This window comes from Globicephala melas, chromosome 1 (assembly GCF_963455315.2).
Source record: "Globicephala melas chromosome 1, mGloMel1.2, whole genome shotgun sequence".
In the NCBI taxonomy this organism is placed as follows: domain Eukaryota; kingdom Metazoa; phylum Chordata; class Mammalia; order Artiodactyla; family Delphinidae; genus Globicephala; species Globicephala melas.
This window is the reverse complement of record NC_083314.1, coordinates 135,470,603-135,492,640: the sequence shown is the minus strand read 5'-3', so window position 1 is coordinate 135,492,640 and position 22,038 is coordinate 135,470,603. Positions and strand designations below refer to the sequence as shown.

The following is a 22,038-nucleotide window of genomic DNA, read 5'->3' as shown; positions in this document are numbered from 1 at the left end:
TATCAAGGACTTTGACCAACTTCTGCAGTAATGGAAATAGATTTAGGGTGATTACATGTTTCGTACTTTTGATCAATGGCATGTATTTCACGGAGCAAGGGCATAGGATATGCCTTTGACAAAACAAACTGGCTTACACAGAAGTGAACCTATTAACCTGAGCCTTATTTATGCTCTAAACTGAAAAGCCTAGGCTTTTAAAATTTTTAGTAAAATTCAAGAATTTAAACAAGATAAAATCAAGATAACTTTTTATTTTCAGCTTGCAGTTCCAAAGGACATATTTCTGATTATAAGTGGGATGTTATTCTCACACCACTTTGGGGAGGGTAAGATTCTAAGTTCCTTCAGGGCAAGGACCCCAGCTTATACCTATTTCTACTTTATCATACCAACTTTTATTTTTGTTCATTACCTCTCAAGTGACCCACGAAATTTAGAACTTTAAAGCCCTAAAGAAGAGCAATCATTTTTTTTAAACTATGATTTTCAGCCTCTCATCTTCCCTGTAATTGGCACAAAGCCACACTTTTCACAAGGTATACTGCATTCAGCTTAAATCAGCAAAATTTTGAGAGCATACTCTATGTTGAGCATACTATTAGTGCTATAGGAGATTAATAAAAATCTTTTTTTCTCAAGAAATTTATTTGTGAAAAATCAAACCTGGTGTGTAAAAGTTAAAAAAAAATACAAAAGCAGTATATAACCCAGGGCTAAAATGAGTTACATATATTAAATGCCAAACTAATGAGATATTTAATAAATTTATTTATAAAATTTAAAAAATGTCTTGGAGATTACATTGCTTTGTGTATTTTGCTGCTTAGATAGTTATTAGTTCTTTAAGGAATCTACTCTGCAATTTTTTTTTTTTAAATTGGGGTATAGTTGTTTTACAATGTTGTGTCTGCAATGTTAATAGGAATGAAAATAAAAGTAATTTCTTCCACAATGCATAGAATTTTTAAAAATTGTCACGAAGAACCCTGACATACTTCCTTCAAAAACTTTCTACATTCCAATGCATATTTCCATTTTCCCCATACCCATCTTCATGTTTCTGATTTGTGGCTGTCTTGTCTCCACTGAACACAATCAATTTTCTTTCCTTTTTGTTGGTGGAATACACATCAATTGTTTTGGTATAATTAAAACTATTCATTGTGTGAGTGAGAAAAGAGATTTAAATGAAATCAAATATTCTCATATTTTTCCTGATAAAAGACCAAATTATCTAATCTATCCTTCATGATATATATAAATATAAGCACAAAACAATGAGTATTTTAAAATCTTCAGACCTGCCTTATGAATAACTATATATACAGCAACTATATATAGTTATATACAATGGTTGCCTATGATTGAAAAACTGTATGCTATCCATGCATCACTGATTTAGATTTTGTTGAATACACAAAAGAATTAATTCTATGTATTGTTTTATACCATTCATTCACATAGTGCCATCCGCATATTTTTTAAGAACAAAAAACAAACAGAAGAAACTTCAAAAGTTTACTAACAGATAAATTCATGAAAGTGTTTTTAGTAAATATAGCTACATTTAAAGCTTACTTACTTTAGTAGTATATGTGTTACACTTTATATTGTTTCAGTTCAAAGATGAAATAACTACAGCTTCCCTGGTGGAGCAGTGGTTAAAAATCCGCCTGTCAATGCAGGGGACATGGATTCGAGCCCTAGTCCAGGAAGATCCCACATGCCGTGGAGCAACTAAGCCCATGCGCCACAACTACTGAGCCTGTGCTCTAGAGCCCGTGCTCCGCAATAAGAGAAGCCAAGGCGATGAGAAGCCACGCACCGCAATGAAGAGCAGTCCCTGCTCACCACAACTAGAGAAAGCTCGGCGAAGCAACAAAGACCCAATGCAGCCAAAACAAAACAAAACAAAAAGAACAAATAAATAAATTTAGAAAAAAATTATAGGGGCTTTCCTGGTGGCACAGTGGTTGAGAGTCCGCCTGCCGATGCAGGGAACATGGGTTCGTGCCCCGGTCCGGGAAGATCCCACATGCCGCGGAGCGGCTGGTCCCGGGAGCCATGGCCGCTGGGCCTGCGCATCCGGAGCCTGTGCTCCGCAACAGGAGAGGCCACAACAGTGAGAGGCCCGTGTACCGTTAAAAAAAAAAAAATAATATATATATATATATATATATATATATATATAAAATAACTAGGCCTATTTTTTAAAAGAGGATTTTCCTGGATTTTTGTTATAAACACTGTGAAGCAAAGTATGTTTTTATAGGTCTTGAGTTCATGCACAATATGTTTCTGGGATCACAGCCCAAAAGAAAAACATTGCAACTCACTGGGGAATAATATTTAATGGCAAAAAGAAAAAAAACTGGGGATGGAGAGAATGAGTAAGGAAAGAAGAATAAACAAAAAGATGATAAAAGGTTTATGAGAAATTGAAAAATATATTTAGGACAAAAATATTAACATAGTTTATGATATTTATAGTAAAAACTTATTTGTCTGAAAAAAATTCTCTAAAATTAATGTAGTCAACATCACATGTTAAGTATATTAAACAACATGTAGAATAAGGATACATGTCTTATTTGGCTACTTTTGAAAAATGATTTATTGTTCCCCTAATCTGAAAGCAGTCTAAGGTAGCCATCCCTATTAAAATGTCTTATTTAGGGAAATATACTGTAGAAATTCAAACATTCTAATTCTACCTCAATAATTTGTTGATATAATAGTCTCAATTCTAGATCTTTAAGAACTATTAGTTCTGAAAAGTTTAGGTATACATGTACTAGAAAATAGTGGCTGAATCAAATAAGCTCTGTAATTTGACATAAATAAAGCTACAAAGCACTGACATCATCAAAGAAAGAACGTAGTGTGAAATATTAACTAAATGGTTGGGTTTTAAAGATGTGGAATTCTGTATATCTCAAAGAATCCCAATAATACATTAAATTCCTTGGATCCTCAGAGAAACCCATTTCCAAGCATATGTGCACAAGTACCTTAGCCTCTTCATGCCTGCTTGCCTGTACCACAGTCAGAGAAGGCAGGATATTTGGTTAGGCATATGTTTATGAATAAAGACAGGAAAATTCCAACTTTAAAACCAAATATTTTCCTTGTTTAATTCTGATATCTTATTGGTCCATATGTTGCCTCCTCCTCACAGTATGGTCCCCTCCTCACAGTATGTTACCAAAAATCTAGATTTTGACTTTCTTTTAAAGCATAAGGATAACATCAAGCAGACAGAATTGAGGAGTGGAAATACTGTCTGAGAAAGAAGAGCAAAACTGATGATAATCTAAATACATACTGACACATTTACTGAAGACATTAGGTGCTCCATAAATGCTTACTGAAATGCTGTTTTGTGACATTTGTTGTGATAAATTCATCTCTTTAAGAATCCTCATGAATTAACCACAACCAGTTCAGTATAATTCAATAGAAAACATCTGGTGGCACTTTTAAACGCGTAAGAAGAGCATTTCACAAACCACTGCAGCAGGAGAAAACGAGGCTAACACAGAGAAGCAGAGATGAAGAGCAGGAGAGTCCTGAACACATCATTTGATTATATGAATTGGGTCTTGCCTGAGACCAGCCCCTCTCCTAGATTTTCCACAGAGTGCCCAGAAATTCCTTTTCTCTTTTTGGCTTAAGCTAGCTGCATTTCAGTTTCTACAATTTGCAACCAAGAGAACGCTAGTATAGAGTACCTTTCCAGTGCAAAAAAAATCTTGTTTCTGCCTCCACATATTCATATGTAAATATCAGATTCCCATCAGTATCCTATTATAGTAATTGACAATGTGGCTGTAACAGGAAAAGAAACAATAAGCCTGAAATATAACCTCAATCCCACTTAGAGATTCATAATACAAACTATAAAGATTCTGAGTTCTCCAGTAAAGAAATCTCTATAACTCAGCTGAACTCACATTTACAAATCATATTAGAGCACAGAATCCTTGTTAATGAAGCTCTTATGTCTTTTAGAACTGCTAATTGGCACAGGTTGGGAAATGCAACTTGAAAACATGGCCGTGATCCTTTAGATCTAGCATCTGAAGAAACATTGAAAAAGCATTCCTAACTGCTTTCTAACATACATATCACAGAACACAAATTTGAATGTAAAAGTAGTTCATCTTCTAGATTGAAACTAACTTACCTGCATTGAAATAAGAATGAAATCAATTAGGCTCCCAATTCCACAAAATCCTACAGTGCAAAACTTTAACAAACCTAGAAAAGAAGGTAAAGTCATTTACAACCTGGAAAGTCTTATAAATATTAATAAACTTTTCCATTTCCCAATAAACCATTACATATAACACAAATGCTTTATATCGACAATATAAAAATAACACTTAAAAAAAATCAAATCTTGGGCTTCCCTGGTGGCGCAGTGGTTGAGAATCTGCCTGCCAATGCAGGGGATGCGGGTTCGAGCCCTGGTCTGGGAAGATCCCACATGCCGCAGGGCACTAGGCCCATGAGCCACAACTACTGAGCCTGCGTGTCTGGAGCCCGTGCTCTGCAACAGGAGAGGCCGCGATAGTGAGAAGCCCGCGCACCGTGATGAAGAGCAGCTCCCGCTTGCCACAACTAGAGAAAGCCCTCACACAGAGACGAAGACCCAACACAGCCATAAATAAATAAATAAATAAATAAATAAAGCAAACTGTCAACAAGTAAAAATAAATAAACACTATTAAAAAAAATCAAATCTTCACCTAAAAATATGAGAAAAGTTTAAAGGGCCCTCTACATAGAAAAGCCAAAAAAAATTAATTCACTTAAATAAATAATAAGAACTGAAATAAAAACTCAATGTAATCTTACAAAACTTAAGAGAAAAGTTTTGTAATCTTACAAAACTTCTAAGAAAATAAACCTTTAAATCTCATTACACCAGAGTTACAGCACATCTTTTAGTCTTAAAATCCTTATTTATTTATTTAGACTTAATACATTATGGATCCAAATTTTAATATGCATTTACAGTAGGAAGTTCAAATAGACAGACTGTCAAGACACAGAAAAAATAATCAGAAAAAAACACTGATCTTGTAGTTAAACAGCAAAATTCTATCAGTAACCCAATTATCTTGAAGTTATCCTATACTGTACTTTTTCCCTAAGCATCTTATGTTTTTTATTAGCCCAATAGTCAAAATCAACAATTCTGTGAGCTATATACACCTGTCCTTGGTTCCAACCATAAAGTTAAGGTACTAAAATAGATGATAATAGAGCATAGAATCTAGGACATATACAATGATATAACACAAAAATATAATGATGAAATTAGAAGAGGCAGATTGGGGGTGGGGGTGGGATGAGTAATCTCTCTTCTATATTTAAACTTGAGCTGCTTTCCAGATATCCCATTTGAGATATAAAAATGGTATGAAGCAAGACTGTTCGTGAAAGGGTAGTTCTAAGCATCAACTACAAATATATATCAGCTAAAATTGTAAGACTGGATGAGATCACCTCTTGCACACATTTGGAAATACATAAAAAAGACTGAAATATGTAGGTAAATTAGATGATTTCCACCCACCCCACCACCCCTTATTAGTATTAGATATACAGTAGAACAATGTTTTAAGTACTGCGATAACACATGTTGGAAATGATATTAAAACTTAAAATATAGATACTATATAAAATTATGCACTTAGTTTTCTTCAAAATACTTATTACCTACCTAATATTTTATATTGTTTACTATCTGTCTCATGGAAGCCCTGTTAGGGGAGGGTCTTTTATATGTCTTGTTCAATTCTGTGTCCTTATCACCTACAACATTGCCTGGCACATGGTAGATGCTCAATATTTGTTGAATAGATAAATTTTCTCAGCTTTTCTGTCTCCTAAAGACCCCTAACTTTTTATCCACTATCTTACATAACAACTCCTTTAATTATTTTTTTCATTCATTGCATTTTACTATAGTTGCCCAAGGAACTTTATCCACTCACTCAGTATATGTACTATATCCATTCACTCACTTATTTTATTTCTGAAATGTATCCCTCTTCACAGAGCATTTTGGAAATACCACAGAGTTTCCCTTCCTTCAACTTGTTTACAAAAAGAATATTAAGAATGGTCAAAAAAAGTTTATCTTTAATGAACTGCTACTCTATGAAAAAAATGTAACCATGTCAGAGCCTTTGCCCTTGTCATCCCATCTTCCAGTGATGTTTTTCCTGTAGCTCTTCTCATCTCAGGCTACTTCTTCAGAGAAGTCTTTGTAACCTAGCATGCTGCTCCCCGTAGCAGCCCCAGCACTGTTATCACATCTCCCCTATTTATTTCCGTCATGGTGCTGATCAGAAATCATTCATTGGTTTCTTCATTCATTCTCTTTCTTCCTATGCCATGTAAACTCTTAAAGGCAGGGTTCTTATCTGTCTTATTCAAGTCAATTCCTGGAACAGTACGTGACAGAAAGTAAGAGTTTAATAAATATCTGCTGTAAGACTACCAAAAAATTAGAAACAATCTAAGTATCTAACAGGGAGAAATTGTCTCAAGAAATTAAGATAGACCTAACAATAGGAGAAAATACTATGAAGTCATTTTAAAACAATGATATAGAAGTATATTTACTGGCAAAGTAACGATAACACACAAAACAGAGAAAGATGTGAGTCAATTAAAGTCTAGATATTCAGTTGCTAAACCCCTTCTGTAAGGATGTTTCAGAAGATTGAACACGACAGGTTCCTGTTCAGATAAAATATTAGATAAATTAGATAAATATTAGATAAAATGTTAGATACATGTATTTGGAACTTTGGTAAGTTTTACCTACTCCTGGAGTAACACTTTTCAGAAACTATAGAACAGATCCAAGATGATATTTAAGCATTTAAGGAATCTGCAAACTAATCAATGATGGAAAGCAGGTGAGTGCTTGCTTGGGAAAAAGCAGGACAAGGAGGGCCAAGAGGCAGGGATTACAAATAGGCATGAGGACACTTTGGGGAGTGACAGATATGGTCATTATCTTGATCATGGTGGTTGTTTCACAGGTGTATACATGTCTAACTTATAAAACTGTACATTTTAAATATGTGCACTTTAAGGGATAATGAGTCGAAGTAAAATCTTAGAATAGTACATGGTACATGGCAAACATATGATAAATGTTAGCCCAGCTGCTACTTGTGCTACCACTATTTCTACTATATTACAATTATTATTACAATTGAGAAATTTATACAGCATAAACCCACATCATTTACAGTAGCATCATCTAACCTAGCCTCCTCTTGCAAATTCCTTCTGTCTGTGTTACAGTCAAACTACCCGAAGTTCTCTTCCAATGGGCTGTGCTCTCATACCTGCATTTATATGTGCTATGCTGTCTTCTGCCTTGCCTCCTCTGCTGCCCCCCACTATTCCCAATCATCTAGCTAACTCTTTTTGGGCCTCTCACTGCTGCAGCCTCTCCCGTTGCGGAGCACAGACTCCAGACGCACAGGCTCAGTGGCCATGGCTCACGGGCCCAGCCGCTCCGCGGCATGTGGGATCTTCCCGGACCAGGACACGAACCCGTGTCCCCCGCATCGGCAGGCGGACTCTCAACCACTGCGCCACCAGGGAAGCCCCCTAGCTAACTTTTAATAGTCTTTCTTAAAACTTCTGGAAAGTTTTCTCTAATGCTCCCAGGATGAATTTAATGCCATCCCTAGATGCTCCCTAGCACCCTGCCCTTAACTTTCAGCAGAGCACATATCCCATGGTATGATTTATTATATATTTATTTGTCTGACTTCCCCTATATCCTTCCTTCCACAAGCAACTTGAAGTCAGGGCTGTGTCATTTCTGTGCCTAGTCAATATGGCTACTGAAGGAATAAAATATATCAATAGTAAATTATCTTATTTGTAAACAAACACTGAGCAACTTGAAAAACACAAAGTAGCATACATTCTAAACAGCATTTATTAAAACTGAAAACGATCAGAACCCTGTGGGGCCCCTGGGCACAGAAGTCTTTCTGTCCCCCGTTTTCTTGTTTGTAGGAAAGAGGATCCAGTCTCCATGACCTTCTCTGAGTTCCAAAGGGCAGACTCAAACAGCTGCTAATCAAGGGAGGAGCAGCCAAGAAACTACCTGAGGCCAGGAACCAGAGAAGCTCATCAAGATTATCTGAGACCAGATTAGAGAAGTGCAGGCCCTGTACACACCCTAATCTTGTCAGCAACCCCACCCTCGAACTATTGCTATAAAACACCTCATCAAATCCTCCTGGGTTGGGACACATAGTTTTCCACTGCAGGAGCCCACTGTGTCCCCCTTTGGCTGGCAAAGCAATAAAGCTATTCTTTTCTACTTCACCCAAAACTCTGTCGCCGAGACTCAATTTGGCACCAGTGCACAGAGGCCAAGCTTTCGGCAAAAAACAATGCAAACCGTTACTCTTACAGATTTCATTATTTTGAGCACCAATACCAGTTTTTAAAAGATGGGGAGGTATTAGTGAACTACCAAAAGTAGACTGACTTTTTTGTCCAAGTAAAAATTTGTTAGGGCTCTTTGTACAGACCCTATTTACTTATCTTATTGTGGAAAGAAATATTATATTTAGATTTTAGAGATTGTTTTCAAATTCCAATTAACAATGTTTCCAATCAAGAAGGATCCATTTTTATCTTGAACCATTACTATTGTAGATAAATTTTTCCAAAAAGATTCTGCTGCCAGATGACATTAATAAACCTCATGTTTTTAGTGTACTTTATTTATACTTCAGTAACTTAAACTTTACATTTAAAAGTACACAAATTCAGGGCTTCCCTGGTGGCGCAGCGGTTGAGAGTCCGCCTGCTGATGCAGGGGACACGGGTTCGTGCCCCGGTCCAGGAAGATCCCACGTGCCGCGGAGCGGCTGGGCCCATGAGCCATGGCCGCTGAGCCTGCACGTCCGGAGCCTGTGCTCCGCAACGGGAGAGGCCACAACAGTGAGAGGCCCGCGTACCGAAAAAAATAAAAAGAAAAAAAAACAGTACACAAATTCAATAAAAGAATTTATTTGGGTATAAAATAAAAAGAACAGAGATTCATTTTTGGTATTCTAAAAAATTTTGGTATTTTTTGTTTTATTGCAGGTTGAATCTTGCAAATACTTTTGTTTCTGTATAACTATGTTAGAGAATGCAGATGATTATTTCATACTGAAGTTGCTGTTTGCCAAATCCCAAGCATTCTATAACGATTTGGTAATTAGTTATCACTATTCTTTTTGTATCTATAACTATAAAGGAGAGCTTTCAAATCTTAGAAGAGTTTAACCTACAAATCCCTTTACCTTTATTTGTCCTACAATCTGTGGATATAATACGCCAGTGCAAACTAGTAACTCCAAACTCAAAAAGAAAACAATAATAATATAACCAAAGACTTATATGTTTGGGGCTTAAAAACATGCAACATTTTGTTATTCTCGTAATAAGAAAACATTTACACTTAAAAGTAATACCACTATGAAAAGAGTATCTCTCCCCCATTAACTGCTCCAAAAGAGCTATTATCTTTGAGAATCCATAATCTTTTAATGCTACAATGGACAAAACATAATATACCAGTTACTGCATATTAAAAAAATCACAGGGCTTCCCTGGTGGCGCAGTGGTTGAGAGTCTGCCTGCCGATGCAGGGGACACGGGTTCTTGCCCCGGTCCGGGAAGATCCCACATGCTGCGGAGTGGCTAGGCCCATGAGCCATGGCTGCTGAGCCTGCGCGTCCGGAGCCTGTGCTCCGCAACGGGAGAGGCCACAACAGTGAGAGGCCCACGTACCGCAAAAAAAAAAAAAAAAAAAAAAAATCACAGATGTTAACATGGTTAAAAACACAAAGATGGAATATTAGAAAAATAAGGCTTCATGGTGAAAAAAGGCTTCCAGCTAAAGCAGCACTGGAATAAGAAGTCAATTAAAGGAAATAAAGCTATACATAAAGTAATAGTTCTGGGCTAAAAAGAAATTTGAAATACCTAGAAAGAAAATTTTTCTTAAAGGAATGTTTGGATCTTATCAAATTTAATTTAATCTCACCCTCAACACATTTCCCTTACTTAATCCTAAAGTAAAATTTATAACGAAGTATCACATTCAACACTAAATTACTTAAAAAGAAACCTACTGTATAGCATAGGGAACTATATTCAATATCTTGTAATAACCTATAATGGAAAAGAATCTTTAAAAGAAAAAAATACATATATATTTATACATATACATATATAAATGACTGAATCACGTTGCTGTACATCTGAAACATTGTAAATCAACTATACTTCAGTTAAAAAAAGAAGAAAAAAGAAATTACTTAAGAGCAAGCTTCATCATATCTGCATTATTTATTTGGTTCTTATAAAATTCCAGTGATCATAAATGGTATCGAAAAGGATTTTAAAAAGCTATCTATAAAGGGGTGGTGTCAAGGTGGTGTACTAGGAGGATGTGGAATTCGTGCCTCCTCACATCTAGGGCACCTACCAGGTACCGGTGGGGGACCACGGAAACCTAAGGGGACTGGAGGAACCCCAGTGACCGGACTGGGGTCTGTTTTACCTTGTTGATTCACTGTTGTTGATTCTTTTATATTTTTATTTTTCATAATAAATCTTTTATTTTTCTAATTTTATTTTATCCTTTATACTTTGTTATTGTTCTCTCTTTTTGGCTTATTTCCCCACCCCACCCTTTTTTTTCTTTCTTTTTCTGTTGTGCTTTTAATTTGTTGTTTCAATTATAGTTTTATTTTGCTAATATATATTTTATCTTTCTAATTTCATTTTGTTTTTTATTCTTTGATATTATACTGCTCCTTTTTTTCTTTCTTTTTCATTTATTTATTTTTTTAACCATGCCACAAAGCTTGCGGGATCTTGGTTCCCAGGCTGGAGGTCAGGCCTGAGCTCCTGTGGTGGGAGCTCCGAGTCCAAATTGCTGGAATAACAGAGAATCTCAGACACCAGAGAATATCAATCAGAGTGAGGCCTACCGGAGGTCCTCATCTCAGCAACAAGACCTGGCTCTATCCAACTGTCAGCAAGCTCCAGTGCTGTACGTCTCAGGCCATGCAAACAGGAAGACAGGAATACAGCACAACCCATTAAAAAAAGTATGAAATGACAACAAATATGTCACAGACGAAGGAGCAAGGCAAAAACCTACAAGACCAAATAAATGAAGACAAAATACGCAACCTACCTGAAAAAGAATTCAGAGTAATGACAGTAAAGATGGGCCAAAATCTCGGAAACAGAATGGAGAAAATAAAAGAAACATTTAACAAGGATCTAGAAGAACTAAAGAGCAAACAAACAATGATGAACAAAACAATTACTGAAATTAAAAATGCTCTAGAAGGAATCAATAACAGAATAACTGAGGCAGAAGAATGGATAAGTGAGCTGGGAGATAAAATAATGGAAATAACTGCCAGGGAGCAGTATAAAGAAAAAAGAATGAAAGGAATTGAGGACAGTCTCAGAGACCTCTGGGACAACATTAAATGCAACAACATTCGACTTATATGGGTCCCAGAAGAAGAAGAGAAAAAGAAAGGGTACGAGAAAATATTTGAAGAGATTATAGTCGAAAACTTCCCTAACATGGGAAAGGAAATAGCCACCCAAGTCCAGGAAGCGCAGTGAATCCCATACAGGATAAATCCAAGGAGAAACACGACGAGACACATAGTAATCAAATTGGCAAAAATTAAAGACAAAGAAAAATTATTGAAAGCAGCAAGGGAAAAATGACAAATAACATACAATGGAACTCCCATACAGTTAAGAGCTGATTTCTCAGCAGAAACTCTACAAGCCAGAAGGGAGTGGCATGATATACTTAAAGTGATGAAAGGTAAGAACCTACAACCAAGAGTACTCTACCCCACAAGGATCTCATTCAGATTCGATGCAGAAATCAAAGGCTTTACAGACAAGCAAAAGCTAAGAGAATTCAGCACCACCAAACCAGCTCTACAACAAATGCTAAAGGAACTTCTCTAAGTGGGAAACACAAGAGAAGAAAAGGACCTACCCAAAAATCCCCAAAACAATTAAGAAAATGGTCATAGGAACATACATATCGATAATTACCTTCAACGTGAATGGATTAAATGCTCCAACCAAAAGACACAGGCTTGCTGAAGGGATACAAAAACAAGACCCATATATATGCTGTCTACAAGAGACCCACTTCAGACCTAGGGACACATACAGACTGAAAGTGAGGGGATGGAAAAAGATATTCCATGCAAATAGAAATCAAAGAAAGCTGGAGTAGCAAGTCTCATATCAGACAAAATAGACTTCAAAATAAAGACTATTACAAGAGACAAAGAAGGACACTACATAATGATCAAGGGGTCAATCCAAGATGATATAACAATTGTAAATATTTACACACCCAACACAGGAGCACCTCAATACATAAGGCAAATGCTAACAGCCATAAATGGGGAAATCGACACTAACAATCATAGTAGGGGATTTTAACACCCTATTTTCACCAAAGGACAGATCATCCAAAATGAAAATAAATAAGGAAACACAAGCTTTAAATGACACATTAAACAGATGGACTTAATTGATATTTATAGGACATTCCATCCAAAAACAACAGAATACACATTCTTCTCAAGTGCTCATGGAACATTCTCCAGGATAGACCGTATCTTGGGCCACAAATCAAGCCTCGGTAAATTTAAGATAATTGAAATCGTATCAAGTATCTTTTCTGACCACAGTGCTATGAGACTAGATATCAATTACAGGAAAAAAACTATAAGAAATACAAACAAATGGAGGCTAAACAACATGCTACTAAATAACCAAGAGATCACTGAAGAAATCAAAAAAATACCTAGAAACAAATGACAGTGAAAACACAATGACCCAAAACCTATGGGATGCGGCAAAAGCAGTTCTAAGGGGAAGTTTATAGCAATACAATCCTACCTCAAGAAAGAAGAAACATCTCAAATAAACAACATAACCTTACACCTAAAGCAATTAGAGAAAGAAGAACAAAAAACCCCCAAAGTTAGAAGGAAAGAAATCATAAAGATCAGATCAGAAATAAATGAAAAAGAAATGAAGGAAACAGTAGCAAAGATCAATAAAACTAAAAGCTAGCTCTTTGAGAAGATAAACAAAATTGATAAACCATTAGCCAAACTCATCAAGAAAAAAGGGAGAAGACAAATCAATGGAAGTAGAAATGAAAATGGAGAACAACTGACACTGCAGAAACACAAAGGACCATGAGAGATTACTACAAGCAACTATATGCCGATAAAATGGACAATCTGGAAGAAATGGACAAATTCTTAGAAAAGCACAACCTTCCGAGACTGAACCAGGAAGAAACAGAAAATAAAAACAAACCAGTCACAAGCACTGAAATTGAAACTGTGATTAAAAAGCTTCCAACAAACAAAAGCCCAGGACCCGATAGCTTCACAGGTGAATTCTATCAAACATTTAGAGAAGCGCTAACACCTATCCTTCTCAAACTCTTCCAAAATATAGCAGAGGGAGGAACACCCCCAAACACATTCTACGAGGCCACCATCACCCTGATACCAAAGCCAGACAAAGATGTCACAAAAAAAGAAAACTACAGGCCACTATCTCTGATGAACATAGATGCAAAAAACCTCAACAAAATACTAGCAAACAGAATCCAACAGCACATTAAAAGGATCCTATACCACGATCAAGTGGGGTTTATCTCAGGAATGCAAGGATTCTTCAATATACGCAAGTCAATTAATGTGATAAACCATATTAACAGATTGGAGGATAAAAACCATATGATAATCTCAATGGATGTAGAAAATGCTTTTGACAAAATTCAAAACTCATTTATGATAAAAACTCTCCAGAAAGAAGGCATAAAGGGAACCCACCTCAACATTAAGAAAGGCCATATATGGCAAACCCACAGCCAACATCAATCTCAATGGTGAAAAACTGAAAGCATTTCCTCTAAGATCAGGAACAAGACAAGGTTGTCCACTCTCACCGCTATTACTCAACATAGTTTTGGAAGTCTCAGCCACAGCAATCAGAGAAGAAAAAGAAATAAAAGGAATCCAAATCGGAAAAGAAGTAAAACTGTCACTTTGCATATGACATGATACTATACATAGAGAGAATCGTAAAGATGCTACCAGAAAACTACTAGAGCTAATCAATGAATTTGGTAAAGTAGCAGGATACAAAATTAATGCACAGAAATCTGTTGCATTCCTATACACTAATGATGAAAAATCTGAAAGAGAAATTAAGGAAACACTCCCATTTACCTGTGCAACAAAAAGAATAAAATACCTAGGAATAAACCTACCTAAGGAGACAGAAGACCTGTATGCAGAAAACTATAAGACAGTGATGAAAGAGATTAAAGATGATACAAACAGATGGAGAGATATACCATGTTCTTGGATTGGAAGAATCAACATTGTGAAAATGACTATACTACTCAAAGCAGTCTACACATTCAATGCACTCCCCATCAAACTACCACTGGCATTTTTCATAGAACAAGAACAAAAAATTTCACAATTTGTATGGAAACACAAAAGACCCCGAATAGACAAAGCAATCTTGAGGAAGAAAAATGGAGCTGGAGGAATCAGGCTTCCTGACTTCAGACTATACTACAAAGCTACAGTAATCAAGACAGTATGGTACTGGCACAAAAACAGAAATAGAAATCAATGGAATAGGACAGAAACCCAGAGATAATCCCATGCACATATGGTCACCTTATCTTTGATAAAGGAGGCAAGAATATACAATGGAGAAAAGACAGCCCCTTCAATAAGTAGTACTGGGAAAACTGGACAGCTACATGTAAAAGAATGAAACTAGAACACTTCCTTACACCATACACAAAAATAAACTCAAAATGGATTAAAGACCTAAATGTAAAGCCAGACACTATAAAACTCTTAGAGGAAAACATAGGAAGAACACTCTATGACATAAATCACAGCAAGACCTTTTTTTTTTTTTTTTTGCGGTACACGGGCCTCTCACTATTGTGGCCTCTCCCGTTGCAGAGCACAGGCTCCGGACACACAGGCTCAGCAGCCATGGCTCACGGGCCCAGCCGCTCTGCGGCATCTTCCCGGACCATGTCACGAACCCATGTCCCCTGTATCGGCAGGTGGACTCTCAACCACTGCGCCACCAGGGAAGCCCACATCAAGATTTTTTGGCCCACACCCTAGAGAAATGGAAATAAAAACAAAAATAAACAAATGGGCCTAATGAAACTTAAAAGCTTTTGCCCAGCAAAGGAAACCACAAACAAGATGAAAAGACAACCCTCAGAATTGGAGAAAATATTTGCAAACAATGTAACTGACAAAGGATTAATCTCCAAAATATATAAGCAGCTCATGCAGCTGAATATGGAAAAACCAAATGACCCAATCCAAAAATGGGCAGAAGACCTAAATAGACATTTCTCCAAAGAAGATATACAGATTGCCAACAAACACATGAAAAGATGCTCGACATTACTAATCATTAGAGAAATGCAAATCAAAACTACAGTGAGGTATCACCTCACACTGGTCAGAATGGCCATCACCAAAAAATCTACAAACAATAAATGCTGGAGAGGTTGTGGAGAAAAAGGAACCCTCTTGCGCTGTTGGTGGGAATGTAAATTGATACAGCCACTACGAAGAACAGTATGGAGGTTCCTTAAAAAACTAAAAATAGAACTACCATTGACCCAGCAATCCCACTACTGGGCAGATGCCCTGAGAAAACCACAATTCAAAAAGAGACATGTGCCACAATGTTCACTGTAGCACTATTTACAATAGCCAGGACATGGAAGCAACCTAAGTGTTCATGGACAGATGAATGGATAAAGAAGATGTGGCACATATATACAATGGAAAATTACTCAAGCATAAAACGAGAAGAAATTGAGTTATTTGTAGTGAGGTGGATGGACCTAGAGTCTGTCATACAGAGTGAGTTAAGTCAGAAAGAGAAAAACAAATACCGTATGCTAACACATATATATGGAATCTAAAAAAAAAATGGTTCTGAAGAACCTAGCTTCAGGACAAGAATAAAGATGCAGACATAGAGAATGGACTTGAGGACACAGGGAAGGGGAAGGGTAAGCTGGGACAAAGTGAGAGAGTAGCACTGACAATATATACGCTACCAAATGTAAAACAGATAGCTAGTGGGAAGCAGCTGCATAGCACACGGAGATCATCTAGTGCTTTGTGACCACGTAGAGTGGTGGGATAGGGAGGGTGGAAGGGAGACACAAGAGGGAGGGGATATGAGGATATACGTATGCACATAGCTGATTCACTTTGTTATACAGCAGAAAGTAACACACCACTGTAAAGCAATTATACTCCAACAAAGATGTTAAAAAAAAAGTTATCTATAAATATACTATCACTGCTTTTCATTACCATGAAGAAAGATTAAATAAGATTATAAGAAAAATAGTTTTAGGCTCTACCTGTAACTATTTTCATACCAGTCAACATTGCATTCTCCATTTAAGAATTTTTTTAAATGGCAGTAATCATTTTAATTGAATACCAAAATTCTTTAACCTTGGATTCTTAGTAAAAATTAAAACTTAATTAAAAACATTTAAATGTTTTAAGTTTACAAACATGGTAATTTTACATATTAGATTAGATTAAATTGATAAAACATCAAAATCCTTCACATTTATATAGCTTAAATGTCAGTAAGATAGGGATAAAAATATTTGAATGCCTGAAGAGATATAAGAACTTTCAGTTAAAAATAATGTATTTGACATGTCCTCTTAACTCCTCTCACTCCAGGACCCCATTAAAGGATAGTAAAGGGATTTTTAAAGCCATAAACCCAGCAGAATAAAGAGAATGGAAGAAAATTCAGAAGCAGATGAATGAGAAGTGACAGACTTAACAATCTTGAGAAAGTTGTATCTTAAGCCAACAGTCAAAAAACTTGTTGAATTAATGAACATCCAAAGGTTGTTGTAATAATAAAGTTACTTAAAGATTTTTACACTAAGAAATAAAGTCAAATGTAAAAATTACATTTGCAAATTTAGAGAATCTCAGCCTCAAACTGAAAGGTTCTCTTTGACTGAAATTAATTAATAGATTGGAGTAGCAGTGGTTGGAGAAAGGGAGCTCCTGGCAGGGAACTAACATTCACGAACCAGAGTCACTATACAGAGCTTTATAACCTAGAGTTTTATTTTGTAGGAAAAGAAAATCATAATATACAAACCAACATGTTATTATGTGCTGCAATAAGTCAAAAAAATTAACTTAGACCATATGACATGACAGCTCATTTGACACACATCACAGGAAGCTAAAAAGTCACTCATTAAACCAAATATTTAAAATATATTTACTATTCAAAATCATCATAGAATAAACTGTTCAAAGAAATAGTATTTCTCCTTCCCTCAGGCCAGGACTACTGCATCCATCTCTTTTTAGCTTCCTCTGCCACCAGTCTTTCTCCATTCTAAGCCATTTCCCACAATTTCTCCAGTATCATCTTCCTGAAATATAAACCTGACCATGACACTCCTCTGATTAAAAACTTTTATGCCTTCTGATGTTTAAGGGTAAAGTCCAAACTCCAGAACAAGACACTCAAAGCCTTTTTTTTTTTTTGGCCACACTGCACGGCTTGTGGGATCTTAGTTCCCTGACCAGGGATCGAACCGGGGCCCACAACAATGAAATCGCCGAATCCTAACCACTAGACTACCAGGGAATTCTTTCTCAAAGCCTTTTATAATCTGACCACAGGCTACCTCTGCAATCACTTTTCATGTTCTGCCACGTTTCTTCCTACACCATAGGCTAAATTACCCACCATTTTCTCAACACTGCACATATGCTCTTTCACACCCTATGCTTTTGCACATGCTGTTCCCTGTAATGCCCTAAATCTCTAATCTGTTCATCCTTAAAAACCTAGTGCAAATGTCCCCTCATCCAACAAGTTTTCCCTCACATCCTAAGGCTGACTAAATCAGTCTTTTTTCCTCTGCTCTCATAGCACTTTACTACACTTCTGTAACAGTGCTGTAGCACAAATTGGCCTACCATTTATTACTTATTTTCGTCTAACCAGTATGAACTGTGATCTCCATCGTTATTTCCAGAGAACTTCATTACTTACTTAACAGCAAGTAAATTTTGAATAAATGTTTGTTAACTGAAAAAATTTCAGGTATATAGTATTTTAAACTATGACTTCTATTTATGACCTTATAACACTGAGTTCCAGTTAAGGTTAACAGAAATATAATTCCCACCAACCCCACAGTGAAAATTCCTCTTTGATCTCTGGTGGGTAGCAACATGGAAAGAATAAGATTAGCTTTGCTAGCTAGAAAGCAGAGCATTCAGAAACTTTAAATTTGCTCAGTGAAGGGCTAATACAGAAGCAAAGTACTATAGTAAATAAAGCATGATCTCTTGAGCCAGAATATTTGGGTTCAAAGTCAGGTCACTAGCTGAGTGTCCTTGGGTAAATCTCTGAATCTCATGACAATTTCGCTATCCATGAAACAGTGATGATAACAACAAATATGTTACAGTATAAAGCAAGGCCTCCAGAGTCAGTAAATCCCTTAACCTCTCTGGTGACAATTTCCCTACCTGTTAGAGAAGATTTAAACTGGATGATAAACTCAGAGAGTTTTCAGGCGTAAATAAGGGCAGGCATGTGAAAGTATTATTTAAACAAAAGCTATCATCAAATGTAAGTAGTTTTCATAAGCATTAGCAACTATGGTAAATGTAAAGATTATAGCTAGGAGGAAGGTATGGGGAGGGATGCTAAGGGTAATAACCAGGCTCCACACTAGCTCATGCTGGCTGCTGTAGTTCCAACACCAACTTCTCCTGAAAGAAGTAGTTTCTATTCCAAAATCAACACTTATAGAGGTTCAGGTAGAAGGCAAACATTTTTTGGAGGGATAGGAAAAGATATGCATTTATTCATAAAACATTTATTGAACATCCACTGTGTGCCCAGCACTAGTAATGACAGCTCAAGTCTACTGTTCTAATTAGTGACTATACTATCTTGAGTGTGTGTTTTCATAAAGATGAAAACACAAGAAAAGTCAATTTCTTATCCAAGTTAACTACAGAGCTAATTGCTAGCTCTATACTCACAGAAGAACACTGACCTTTCAACTCCAGCTACATGGAACTTGTAACTATTAATAGTATGCAGAGATTTAATCTATAAGAGTAGGTACATTAACCTACAAGTTTCACAAGAATTTTTTTTAAATGAAACATACTCACCCAAGGCAGGGTATCCAAGGTAAAATCGATCTGCTCCCAACCATCCAAGAAAAAGAGACAGTGCAACCGCCACCTTGTATGAATAGCCATTTCTGCACAGAATTGGAACATGAATGTCACATTCATATATTTCCAACATGTAAACATTTTAGAAAATAAAACTGTTAATTATTATTAGTTGTTAACTGGTTCATTCATCCACTCAATTAATGCCTTTTGGGTGGCTACTGAGTGCCAGGCACTATCTTAGGCTATTGGAATATATTAATGAACAAAAGAGACAAAGATCCCTGATGCCTAAAGAGCTTATAATCTAGAGTAAGTGACTTAACCATGCCATACCTCTGAGGGAAGAGTGTTCCAGCCAAAAATATTGCTGTTGCAAAGGCAGCATACCTGACAGTGCAGCAGGAGTGGAGTAAGAGAGGGGAAGAATAGTAAGAGACGAGGTCAGAGAGATAATAGGGGGCAAAGAAGGCAAATCACACAAGGCCTTGAATATCATCATTAAGTAAAAACTCTGTCTTTTACTCTGAGATATATGTGAAGCTACTGCAGAGGTAAGTAGAGGTGTGGAGTGTGATCTGATTTAGATTTTAAAATAATCACTCTAGCTGCTGTGCTGAAGATAGACTGTAGGGGAGCATTTGTGAGCTATTGTCACAATAATGTACAACAAACCTTTCCATATCAAGCAGAGAAGAAACCATGAAGGAGCTAACAGTGAGGAAAAAGTAAAACCAAAAGAGTGTGGTATCTTGGAAAGTCAAGTGAAGACAGTGTATTAAGAACAGAGTGATCAACTGTGCCAAATGTGACTGATGAATGACGTAAGAATGCCTGAGAATTTACTACTAAATTTAACCAAGAGGAGATCTTTAGTGACCTCAGCAAGAGCAATTCTGGTAACGATGAGGGTAAAAGACAGAACAGAACAGGCTTAAGAAAGACTGGAAGGGCCATAGTGGTACCTGTGACTCTGCTCTCCCCCACAGCACACCCAAACCTGGCTCCTTCCCCCCATTCCCCCTTCCCTCACCGCTACAGCAGTGCCCACAACCCAGGTAACCCCACATATGGCAGAGGCACCCGCCATCTCAAGGCACCAGTAACCCCAGAGGAACAAGCAGTGATGATGAGGGCACTGACGACATCTCTGGCAAAGGTGATGGAGGGTGGAAAGTGCCAATTCTCAAATATAGCCAGAAGCACTCAGGTAAGATAAACTAAGCTATAACTTATGCTATAGCGCCACCTACTGAAAAACAAAAGAAAGGACTCTAATTACCAACCTGTTGAACTGTTAGAATCAAAGTAAATAAAGGTTTACCTAAATAAGAAAGGTATTCACTACTTCAAACGCGCCAGCAAAGGAACAACTCACCAAGCACTATGAAAAAACACAGTAACACAGTATCAGAAAAAGAAAATGACAGTTCTCCAGAACCTAAAGTCACAGAAGACTGTGGTCTAACTGACAGAGAATTCAAAACAGGTATCAGAAAGAAACTCAACAAGCTATACATAAGAAAACAGAAAAGACGGTTCAGTGAACTAAGGAATAAAATTAATGAACAGAAGGAATACTTTATCAAAGAGATAGAAACTCTAAAAAAGATCCAAACAGAAGTTATGGAGCTGAAGAACTCAATAAACAACATGAAGAATGGCATTAGAAAGCATTGGAAATAGAGTAGAACACATGGAAGAGAGAATTAGCGAACTCAAAGACAGAAATTGAGAAACGATTCAGGTAAAAGAGGAGAGAGCTAAGATTTTTGTTTTAACTGAAGAAACTCTACAAGAACTATCCAACTCCATTAGAAAGGCAACATAAGGACAATGCGTATCCCAGAAAGAAAAGAGAGGGAGAAGGGAACAGAGAGCCTATTTAAGGAAATAATAGCTGAGAACTTCCGAAATCTGGGAATGGAACTAGAAATATGAGCCCATGAAGCTAATAGAACACCTACTTATCTCAAAACAGGAAGAGCTTCTCCAAGACACATTATATTAAAATTGTCAAAAGTCAATGACAAAGAAAGAATTTTACAGGCAGCCAGGAAAAAAAAAAAGAAAAAGAAGAAGACAATAACCTACAAAGGTACCCACATGAGGCTATCAGCAGATTTCTCAGCAGAAACTCTACAGGCCAGAAGAGAGTTGAATGACAAACTCAGAATATTGAAAGATTAAAACTGTCAGCCAAGAATACTCTATACAGCAAAGGTATCATTCAGACAGAAAGGAGAAATAAAGGCATTCCCAGACAAACAAAAGTTGAGGAGTTTATCACCACTACACCTGCCTAACAAGAAATGTTGAAAGCAGCTCTTCTACCTGAAATGAAAAGGCAAAAGTACACAAAACACTGAGTAAGGTAATAAATAGACAGAATCAGAAAATTGCAACTGTATATCAGAATAGGTTGTTAAACAATTACAGCAAAGGTTAAAGGGTGGGAAAAAAAAGCACTAAAAATAACTACAGCTATGTCAATTTGGTAACAAACTCACAGCATTTTGTGTTGAGACATACTTGTGACAACAAAAACATAAAAGGAGAAGAGGAAAAGGATGAAACCTGTAGAGGCATATTAGGATAAGATACTACCAGCAGAAAAAGGACTATTTTAAATTTAAAACAT

The 22,038-nt window shown here is 36.7% G+C and overlaps 1 protein-coding gene across 7 annotated transcripts in view; it reads right to left on the bottom strand.

Moving 5' to 3' along the window:
* Positions 1-22,038, bottom strand: part of TM2D1 (TM2 domain containing 1) — a 150,420-nt gene that overhangs the window by 108,734 nt on the left and 19,648 nt on the right. For 6 of the 7 annotated variants that reach the window (XR_011377284.1, XM_060304943.1, XM_030870348.2 and 3 more), the window contains exons 4-5: positions 19,392-19,483; positions 4,190-4,263 (exon numbers count right to left, since the gene is read on the bottom strand). Coding sequence is in view for 5 of the 7 variants with exons in the window: in XM_060304943.1 (XP_060160926.1) it covers positions 4,190-4,263; positions 19,392-19,483 (166 nt within the window). In the remaining 2 variants the exon portion in view is untranslated. Of the gene's footprint in view, positions 1-3,734; positions 3,832-4,189; positions 4,264-19,391; positions 19,484-22,038 lie in introns of all 7 variants that reach the window. The other variant, XR_009565180.1, reaches the window with a different exon arrangement.